The 10114-nt window shown below is 40.9% G+C and overlaps 1 protein-coding gene across 2 annotated transcripts in view; it reads left to right on the forward strand.

The window, feature by feature from the left end:
* The window catches only part of ndrg2 (NDRG family member 2), a 46101-nt gene extending 36623 nt beyond the window's left edge, over nucleotides 1–9478 (forward strand). For both annotated transcript variants that reach the window (XM_005948623.3, XM_042214819.1), the window contains exons 4-16: nucleotides 730–835; nucleotides 934–1054; nucleotides 1652–1714; nucleotides 2010–2070; nucleotides 4084–4170; nucleotides 4426–4482; nucleotides 4584–4687; nucleotides 4781–4819; nucleotides 4910–4961; nucleotides 5084–5131; nucleotides 5222–5257; nucleotides 5761–5812; nucleotides 6518–9478. In XM_005948623.3, coding sequence (XP_005948685.1) covers nucleotides 730–835; nucleotides 934–1054; nucleotides 1652–1714; nucleotides 2010–2070; nucleotides 4084–4170; nucleotides 4426–4482; nucleotides 4584–4687; nucleotides 4781–4819; nucleotides 4910–4961; nucleotides 5084–5131; nucleotides 5222–5257; nucleotides 5761–5812; nucleotides 6518–6681 — 990 coding nt within the window. In that variant the 3' untranslated portion in view covers nucleotides 6682–9478. The remainder of the gene's footprint in view (nucleotides 1–729; nucleotides 836–933; nucleotides 1055–1651; nucleotides 1715–2009; nucleotides 2071–4083; nucleotides 4171–4425; nucleotides 4483–4583; nucleotides 4688–4780; nucleotides 4820–4909; nucleotides 4962–5083; nucleotides 5132–5221; nucleotides 5258–5760; nucleotides 5813–6517) is intronic.
* The last annotated feature ends 636 nt before the right edge of the window (nucleotides 9479–10114 follow it).

Raw genomic sequence — 10114 nt, forward strand, 5'->3', positions numbered from 1 at the left:
AGCTAACATTAACAGTGCAGTGAATCCTGCTTGTGCCGTGATATTCAGGACTGCAAACCGAGCAGCATCACTGACTTTCAGCTTGTTGTGTTTGTGGATATATGACTGACTTTAATTATCCACAAAATCATCACATTCTGCCGTCTCAGTGTGGACGGGAGGCCAAAACGGAGAGAAAACGATGTTTTTGTATGAAAACGCATTAGTGTGGACGTAGCCATAGATAGAATAGGGGGGTAGAAACATCCCCCTGTGACACTCTTATCTGTCAGCCTGTCTCAAGTATCGCAGTCTAGAAAAATTGGATGACCTGAAGTTGAGGAATGGATATAGAACTTGCAATTTATTAACTTGAGTGTATACAAGGTCCACATTCATACAGAATTTGCAAAGAGCTAGAGAGGAATACTCAGTTTTTGGAGACAAAATAAGAGGCAAGACATGGTTTGGACATGTGCAGTGTAGCAGTGGTGGATGTCTTTGACAAAGGTTGTTGAATATGAAGAAAAAGAGAAAGAACTTGTTGAAGATGAGTTGGTGCAGGGTTGGTGAGACAGGGGAGGATGCTAGGGACAGGGCGAGAGGGAGGCAGACGATCGGCTGTGGCAAGCAGCCAAAAATAAAAGAAAGTTCATGCACCAAAAAGGTTATTATTTTTGTTTTCCATGCCAGATGTTACCATCAGGTTGACGTTGTTAAGTCTGTGTTTGTTCGTGTTGCTTTCTCTAGGAGCACAGTGTTGAGACTCCACATGGCGTCCTGCACGTGACCCTCCATGGCACGCGAACCACCCGTAGGCCCGCCATCCTCACCTTCCACGATGTGGGTCTGGACAGTGAGTAGCTCTCTCTCCAAGTCAAACAGTCTCTTGCTTGTTACCGATTGCGTTTTTTCCTCATTATCTTTGTTTACTCTGTTTTTGTTACCTGGCAGGTAAGAGCTGCTTCTCGCCTCTGTTCAAATTCGAAGAGATGCAGGAGATTGTCAAGAATTTCACCCTGATTCACATCGACGCCCCAGGACAAGAGGAGGGGGCCGCCGCCTACCCTGCAGGGTGAGACAGTCATCGTGTTTGATAAGGTGTCCTGCAGTAACCTTGCAATTTTTTTTTTAAAGTAAACTTTTGAGAAATGGAAACAATCTTCCGTACAGGCCTGAACCTAATCTCTTCTAAAAATCCTTACCATTCTCCTCTCTCACATCTCCCCCTGCACCATCTCTGTTCTCTAATGCGCTCTTGTCAGAGGTTTAAACAAAATCCCTTCTTTTCTCCCCCCGTACTTCTTATTCCTTCCCCCACGAGTACTTCTCTATCACTCCCTTTCCTTGTGAGATTATTTTAGTGGCTCAGCAGGATTTTGTTTCATGTATTGTGACAGATTCTCAGCTCTGACCCTTCGCTTCTGCCGCTGCTTCTCGAAATTGAAGCTCATTCTCTTTGTGGTCTTAAATCCTTGTGGATAGAGGTGTTAGCCGTCGTATTTACTTATGAAATTTATCTAATGGATCAGCGCTGCCCAGCTACCATGAATAGGTTGAGGAGATCTTAGATACGAATGAGTATTTCCTGGGTAACATAACATTCTTCACATATTTGTTTTCATATTAAGCCGCTTAATTGCATTAAGCTCATTTGTGTGTGCTGTTGTAGTTACCAGTATCCCTCCATGGAGACCATATCAGAGATGATCCCAGCTGTCCTGCAGTTTTTCAAGTGAGTTAACCGTATTTATAGTGATGTGACCGCAAGCAATTTTTTGGGATTTGTGTAACAGAGCTAAGTGGCCTTGAGACACACAGCACTACCTGCTGTGGTGACCTTGTTGAAACTGTTTTGCCTCATATCTTTGCAACTATTTCCATTTTCTTGTCAAAATATAAAGAAAAGGGTGGTTCAAGAATTTTGCACAATGCTGTAGATATATAAATAACCAGAGTGTTCAGCAACAATTAACACTGTGTGCACATGTGTATGCTGTAGGTGTTAATAACCTTTATCGTTCTGTCAGCTTCCGTACTGTAATCGGAGTGGGTGTGGGAGCAGGAGCATACATCCTGGCCAGGTTCGCGGTAAGCATCTTTTTCTTTTTTTTTGGTAAAGCTGTCCTGATGAGTCATTTCAGATCCTGCTTTAGCACTCGACAGAGGTCTTATTTTGCATTAACACAGGATGGTGTCAGTTCTTGTTTACAGTTTTGCGTGGGGCTGACTGTAAGAGAGAAGAGTTCAGCAGGAACACTTTGTAAAATAAATATGTTAAACTGTGACTCTTGTGGATATTTATGTGCAAACCTCTTAAAATAAGAAAAAGCTGAATGCTCATTAGCTTTGGTTTAAATGTGAAAATCAACATCATCTCCAGACAAAACGCGTCCACAAAATTAGTTTTCTTCTGGGTCACTTCCTGATGTCGAATAAAGAGTTCCCAAATAATTGAAATGGTTTTTAATTGATGTTAAAACTTCAAATTCAAAGGGCTTTTTATTAACGAACATTAAGTGCAGAGAAGAGGTCACTCGACTTTCTTATAGAGAGTTCTTCGGTGGCCCAGAGAGGCCAACCAGACTGCAACTTAAGAAAACACCAGCAATAAGAAAAATGCTGCAAAAGCACACAAAACACAATGGAAATAGGAAAAACAGATTTCCAAAAGCACAATGGAAGTGTTTCTGGGGAGACAATAATCCGACGGACCAGTTGCAGGAACCCAAAACATGGTAGATGTGTTTTATCATGATTCATATAATACTGATGACGGATTTTTAGGCTAATAGTTAAGCTAACACACTTACCTCTCATCTTTTCTTTCCTCACAAAAGCGATAGATCCTCCACTTCTTTTAAGTGTCTCCAGCACAATTCTTAGCATATTTTGGTTCCTGCAACTGGTCCGTCAGGTTATTGTCTGCCCAGAAACACTTCCCTTGTGCTTTTGGAAATCTGTTTTATTTCTGTTTTAGTTTTTCCTATTTCCGTTGTGTTTTTGCAGCATTCTTCTTATTGCTGGTGTTTTCTTAAGTTGCAGTCCGTTTGGCTTCTCAGGGCCACTGTAGAGTTCTGTGCCGTTCTCCAGAAAACAGCAGATCTGGCAGAGCTGCCACCGGTGAGGAGCTTCTTACTGAGCATGTGTGACAGATATAAAAGAGTCTGGACATCATGCTGCCTGAAATTTCCTGGTTTATTATACCCTGTTGTTCTTGCCCTAACTAATGTTAGGGCAAGAACAACACTGCTTCCAGTTTCGACTTTTCCTCCTGTACCAACCCTGATGTGGAGGTTTTGTGTGAATTGTAACACCTATCGCTCAGGAGAACACTATTTGTGTCTTCAGCGGTGGTATAACCAGTACAGAGCTGTGGCCACGTCACTGTTTGCTTGCAGCTCGACCGATGTGACTAGTTAAACTGGCTCATGACAGGTCTGGCAGTGGGTCAGTGATGATCTGAGGAAGCAAATCCTTTGAGGGTCACACAGGCCTCCACCTGTTAACTAACAGCACTCCTGTTGGGTACCAGGGTGAAATCTTTAGACCTTAACCTTATCTTTGTGCAGTGGATCCTGGTGTAAGACAGTGTCTAGCCTCGTAGTCACTGTACGTAGGCAGTTCCTAGAAAACGACAGCAATCATGTCACTGACTAGCCCGTGATCTGAATCCAAATGAGAACTTCTGGGAGTATCAGATTCAGTCAAATAAAGCCACTTACGGTCCAGGAGATCACTGAATCCCTGAACTTGGACGAGATCCCAGAGGACACCATCCTGCTTCTCATCAGGATCATGCACACACATTAGAGAGTGCATACATCCACATGGGAAGCACACATTCATATTACCGAACCACATTATGCCTCTGATTTTAATTTTTATCTGACTTTTGGTGGGATTTTTGAATCCAGCCTTCAAAGAGTTGATGGCTTTGGTTTCTGCAAATTAAATAATGTCAGCAAAGATCTTCATCCTGAATATTTCACTCATTAAGATCCGATGTGCGGTTTGTTTTCCCTTCACCACGTGAGCCGTAAATATAGATGTATGTGAGATAGTGTCACACTGTCAGTGAACACTTCTGCTTTCTCTCCTCAGCTCACAAACCCAGATGCAGTGGAAGGTCTGGTTCTGATCAACATCGACACTAACGCCCGAGGATGGATAGACTGGGCTGCTCAAAAGGTTTCTTTCTCTCTCGCTTCCTTCCTTCCACGTCAGGGCTGCAGTGGCCGTGTACACAGAAACATCATTTAATCTTGTTAGTCCTAATGGGAGTTACTCTTCAATGTAAAAATAGCTCTGGATATGAAATTACGTGACTTCACGCACGGTCTGTGTGTTCTGTGCTATTGATCATGTAATTGTTTATCGTATATTTCATCGCGCTTGATTAAAATAAATAAACTGCCTGAATGATCCCCCCTCTTTCCTCTCCAGCTCAGCTCCGTGACGTCCTCCCTCACAGAGCAGATTCTGTGCCACCTTTTCAGTCAGGTACATTATTAGATCCATAAGTGTTTAAATGACAGGTTTTTTTTTTGTAAGTTAAATAAAAAATTGAGAAAAAAGGATCAAATGTTAAACCGTTTTTCTAGGAGGAGCTGTCGTCAAGCACAGATCTAGTGCAGTCTTACAGAGAACGCATCTCCAAAGCTCCCAACCTGTCCAACATGGAGCTCCTGTGGAAATCTTACAACAGGTAAACATAACATGCTGTCGTGCATCATGACTTAAATACAAATAATCGACCTTACATCAAACTACCACTGACACCATTTCTTTCTCCTTACAGTCGTAGAGACCTGATCTTTGACCGCAACAGCGCTTTCAAGTAAATACCCACTCTCTGATTTTTTTACTAAACATTAATCTCTCAAATCTTCAAACTTCTAATCAGCACCTGTTTCTGTTTGACCCTCAGATGTCCTGTGATGCTGGTGGTGGGCGATCATGCTCCCTATGAGGATGCTGCTGTAAGTTTCTTTTATTATTTGACACTTACCTGAACGGCTGTTTGCACCGATTGTACGTTTCTGTGCAAAAAAAGGATGTGATGGGTTGTAACAAAGACTGTGTTTCTTTCTGTAACCACCAGGTGGAGTGCAACAGCAAAATGGACCCGACAACAACCTCGTTCTTAAAGGTGATTTTCATACCTGTGTCCTCAGTGTCTGCATCGTCTATCTGTCTTTGTTTTTTTTCACCTTTACTTACGTCTTCTGTCCTTCTGCAGATGGCTGATGCTGGTGGTTTGCCTCAGCTGACTCAGGTAAAAACACCTTAAGATTTCTATAATAACACACATGTGACATAGGTGTGGATGTTAAATCCACCCTGGGCAATATTTCAATGTGAAAAGAACATCTTGATACTTTTCCATTGTGTCACACTCACAGGCGCCTAATTAAAAAACAAGCCAAATTTTGGCTTCTGTTCCCACATAGCTGTCATGAAAGGAAGATTTAACTACAGAGATCAAGATCCATTTAAAACAAAGCAGTAAATATATTGATGTCTTGTTGGTTTGTGGGGATTGACTCGTGTTAGGAGTCTGCTACAGGTAGCCACAAGGCGAATTGTAGTTTTTCACACATATGCGGTAGCTTCATTGTCTTTTAGCCCCAGAGGTTGGCAAATGTTTTTAGGTGTCAAAACTAAAACGGATACCCTGGGCTTCCACACGGGGTCCTCAGTGAGCACCATTATTCAGTGCAGCAAACGAGTTAAACATGTTTTTGGCCTGATATGTAATGTCCTGTGTCTTTGTTGCAGCCTGCTAAACTTACTGAGGCTTTCAAGTATTTCATCCAGGGCATGGGCTACAGTAAGTTCACTTTATCAAGCAGTTATCTTCCTTATTTCTACAGAGACATGGCTTTAGTATTGTTTCCTATTTGCTTCATACTTTTATTTCGATACTCTGTTTAGTTACATACCCTCATCGTGAGCATGAATGTTGTGGTCATTTGGGCTTTTAATGATTTCTTTGAACTGTTCTTTTTTCCACGGTGTAATGATTGTACAGCATACATCTGACTTTAAAAGCTTTGACTTCTGGAGTGGACTTTGGGAAGGCCATTCCAGAAGCTTAATGTTAGCCAGTTTTATACATTCCAAAACCAGGTTTGATGTGTGTTCGGGATCCTGTTGGAACACCAAACCGTGTTTCAACTGTCCAGCTATTGATCTAAGAGGAAGTTGAAGAATTTGGAGGTAGTCTAGTGAGATGTTAATAGGTCTTGGCCTCATCTGACCCTGTGCAGATTAGAGAAAATTCAAAATGAATTGAAAATTGCCCCCCTAATCCTTGTTTTTTTAACGCTATTAAAGATGTATGCTGTATAGTCTTTCCATGCTGGAAAAATAACAATTCAAGTAAATGATTAAAGGCCACAAATTGTCAATCATGTCCATTATGAGTGTGGATGACCACAACTATGTGTTGTCAGCAACATTTCCTTACCTTTTGATACCTGACTGTTTCCATGACTTGTACTCTTACTGACCGTTTCTCTGTGTTTCTCCACAGTGGCTTCATCTTGCATGACTCGCCTGTCCCGCTCTCGTACCACCTCCCTCTCCTCCTCCTACTCCATGGATGGCTCCCGCTCTCGCTCCCGCACCCTGTCCCAGGGCTCGCAGGGTGGCCAGATGCCGCCCAGCCCCTCTCAAACGATGGAGGTGTCTTGCTGAAGCAAAACAAAATGATAGAAAGAAAGAGCGAGAGTGGGATGAGAGGAGGGTGGAAGCAAAAGGAAGGGAAAGATGAAGCATGACAATAATGCAGAGACAAGATGAATGGGTTACTTATTTGTCACTAAACAACTCCTTTCATTCCCCACAAAGAGCATAGGAATATGGATGGTTAGAGAGAGGGAGGGAAGGAGGAAGAGGAATAGAGTGACTTGAGTGGAAAATAGAAACCCTTCTCTTTACAACCTCAGCCCAAAGCAAAGTACAACCGGCTGTTCTGCCATAAACATGAGTCTTTAAAAGGCATGAAGAGATTATTAAAGCAAAGGAGGGGGTGACGAACAGCAACTAGTCCTCTCTCCCTCTATTGTCAGCCAATAGAGCCCTTTAATTTAGATTTACAGTGCAGCGTACAAAACCAATAGTAATAATCCTGAAAACGGTATTGTGGATGTTGATGCTGATGATTCTGATGTTCTTGATGATGATGATATTGAAGCTAATGATGATAGAAAAAAAACAGTAACTTTTCTCTTTATTACATAATGACTTAAAAACGACATAGACAAAAAAAAACGTACTATAGCAGAGATACTTATAACAATGTGTGTCTACTACTTTTAAAGCTAGTTTTTATTGTGTTCTTCTTTTTTTTTAATCATTTCTTTTATGGGATTTTTTTTTCTTCTTATATGTAACCTGTCTCAGCAAGGGGCTGAAGATACTGATTGGCTGACCCCATCATATGGAGACAGCCAATGAGAGCCATTGTAGTGACTACTTCCTCCTTGATGTTGCCAGATTGTTTATGTCTTCCATTTGGCCCTCGTCTATAAGTGACTGTAATCTTTCCCCCCCTCCATTGGATTTTGATGTGATGGACAAGAACATTTATTTTATTTTATTTTTTCTTCTGGACTGTTTGGAAGTTGCATGCCTGCTATCAACTCATGTTAATATTGAATGGATAATTTTGTTTTGTTTTGTTTCTTTTATATTCTGCTAAGTTGTGTGAATCTGTGTCCGTGTGTGTGCTGTTTCGAGTTATGGCCTGGAGGTAAACATAGGTGAGACTGAGGGTGTTTTGCGCTCTTTAATTATCACCCTATTGATAGTAGTCGCCGCACATTCAGAAGTGCTTCCAATACTGCTGGCAGTCTTGCACTGCGTGTCTTAATATCCACACTTGTGTTCTACCACTCACCAGGGAGCATCCCATCATCGGTAGCATGCTCGTATGGATATTGCATTTCAGTGCTCGGTGTGGCCAGAAAGGGATCACTGTGTTCATCATCTATCTGGGTTGTAATCTCTTAGCCTTGCCCATGCACGGATACCTCCAAACAAACCCAGCTAGCATACTTGACTTCATGTGTGCTGCGGTGGTGGGGGGGTGCGTACTCCTCTCCACCCACTTTATTCACCAACGGGGACAACAGAGTCATGTTTGCATATGTTTATACTGATATGTGTGAGTGTGAGAGGGAATGTGTGGGGGGAGAGAGAGAGCAAATGTCAGTGCTCGTGTCTTGTAAGCACAGTTAACCAATGAAGATGGAGAAAGGCCCAGGTTACCTACAAAAGTTTTAAGACCAATAAAACCCCTTGTGACTTATCAGTGACAATGAACCAGCCCCTTCACTGCCACCATGCTCAGATAATATATAAGAATAGAAAACAAGAGTTTCTTCAGCCACTCTCTGAACTCTGAGCCAACCGGTTGGAGCCAATAAGCTTAAGCATCCTGCCAAAACTAAAAGCCCCTCAAGAATCGAGGTGTTTATTGACCAAATTCTGCCATCAGAAGTGCTCCGAGCTAAACGTGCACCTTTAAGCATCAGTTATCATAAATAAATTCATCCAGATTCTCACTGAATTTCTAATACTTAATAATTGCAAATAAAGTCAAAGCTTACCACTGCCCTGTGCCAAGTAGCCATTACACGGACTGTGCTTTTAAAGGACCATGTTTGAGCCCAGTCCATTGCATGCGTTTATAATCTAATGCATGAAAGCACGGCCACTGAGTTGGAAGATGCCTGTTTCATTTAAATGCTATTTAATTCTCCTTTTTCCAAACCTGACTCATGAAGCGGACATGGTTGTGATGCGATGGAAGGCCTTAGATGTGAGCTTGGAATTATAATTGATGGTCAGAATGATGACGGCAACCTGTTTTTGAGTCACTCCCCTCCGATCCATAATAGGCTGCTTATGCAGTGCATAAATGGCCTATTGTACCATCAACATCTTTTGCAGATGTGGAAAACACAAATACTGATGATATCATGCCGCATGCTTGTGCATGATAGATTGTGGCATTAAAGCATGTGGGTTGCAGACCATTGTGCTGGAGTGTACAAAGTAATTGTTGGGCTCATTTCAGGATTAAAGACTAGAAATTTTAAAAAGGCCAAATAAGGAAATCAGAGTGGTTGAACAGGGCTGTGTGATTGTAAATGCTTGTCCATTTTGTCTTTTTTTTTTGTCTCATTTAGTTTTTACAATTGAATTACATTTTTTCTTTCCCCTTTGATTTGTTTTAATGATCTTTCTTTGTTTTATGTATGTGAAGTGTTAGTTTACTGTCCCGATGTGCTCACAAGTTAGTTAACCGTGTGATAGTTCTGGAGTAACTTTTTTAGCATTAGCGCTTATAAGGGAGAATAATATAATTAACAATTAAAAAAAAAAATTAAAGAGAATCAAACTTGTGTGGCTAATTGCTCTGTGTAACACAATGAACATCCTAAAAAAAAAAAGCAAAGAAAATAAAATTAATAGAAGCTTAAGAGAACTGTCTTGTCTCCTGACTTCTTTTTTCTGTGTTGTGTTCAGTATTGTACAATGTATAGGCTAGCTTGTACCCATTGGTGACACCGATGAGCTCAGTGCTGCTGAGCAGCAGTCCAGTGAGGGCACAAGAAATTAAAAAAAAACAACTTTTTTAAAGATGTTTCGTATTTGTTCTGTGCTAACCAAAGATTTTTTTATGTTTTTATTTTTGTATTATTCTGGAACGTTAGGGATGCAACGATACCAATTTTTTCAAACCGATACGATACCGATATTTGGATCTGAGTACTTGCCGATACAGAGTACGAAAACCGATACTTCTACCACACACACACACACACAAATGCAATGAATTGGAAGACAGGTTTTATTTTATTCTCTGCCGATAATAAATAATATCTTAATAAAAATGACAACAAAAAAATTTCAAGTGAAAAATAAGCACTTCTGTTAAATTATTGCAGAGTCTCCACATTGTAATTTAACAAAATATCACTGAACTATTGGCACTGTCTCGAGCTTTCGGAATAATAAATAAACACTTCTGTTTGGAATAAAATAAATACAAATTAGGTTTGAGAATAAAAGAAACTTTTAAATTGTTGCAGAGTGTCCATATTGTAAACAAACAAACAAA

The sequence above is a fragment of the Haplochromis burtoni genome, unplaced genomic scaffold (genome assembly GCF_018398535.1).
Source record: "Haplochromis burtoni strain Fernald_Lab_line unplaced genomic scaffold, NCSU_Asbu1 Contig_614, whole genome shotgun sequence".
Taxonomy (NCBI): domain Eukaryota; kingdom Metazoa; phylum Chordata; class Actinopteri; order Cichliformes; family Cichlidae; genus Haplochromis; species Haplochromis burtoni.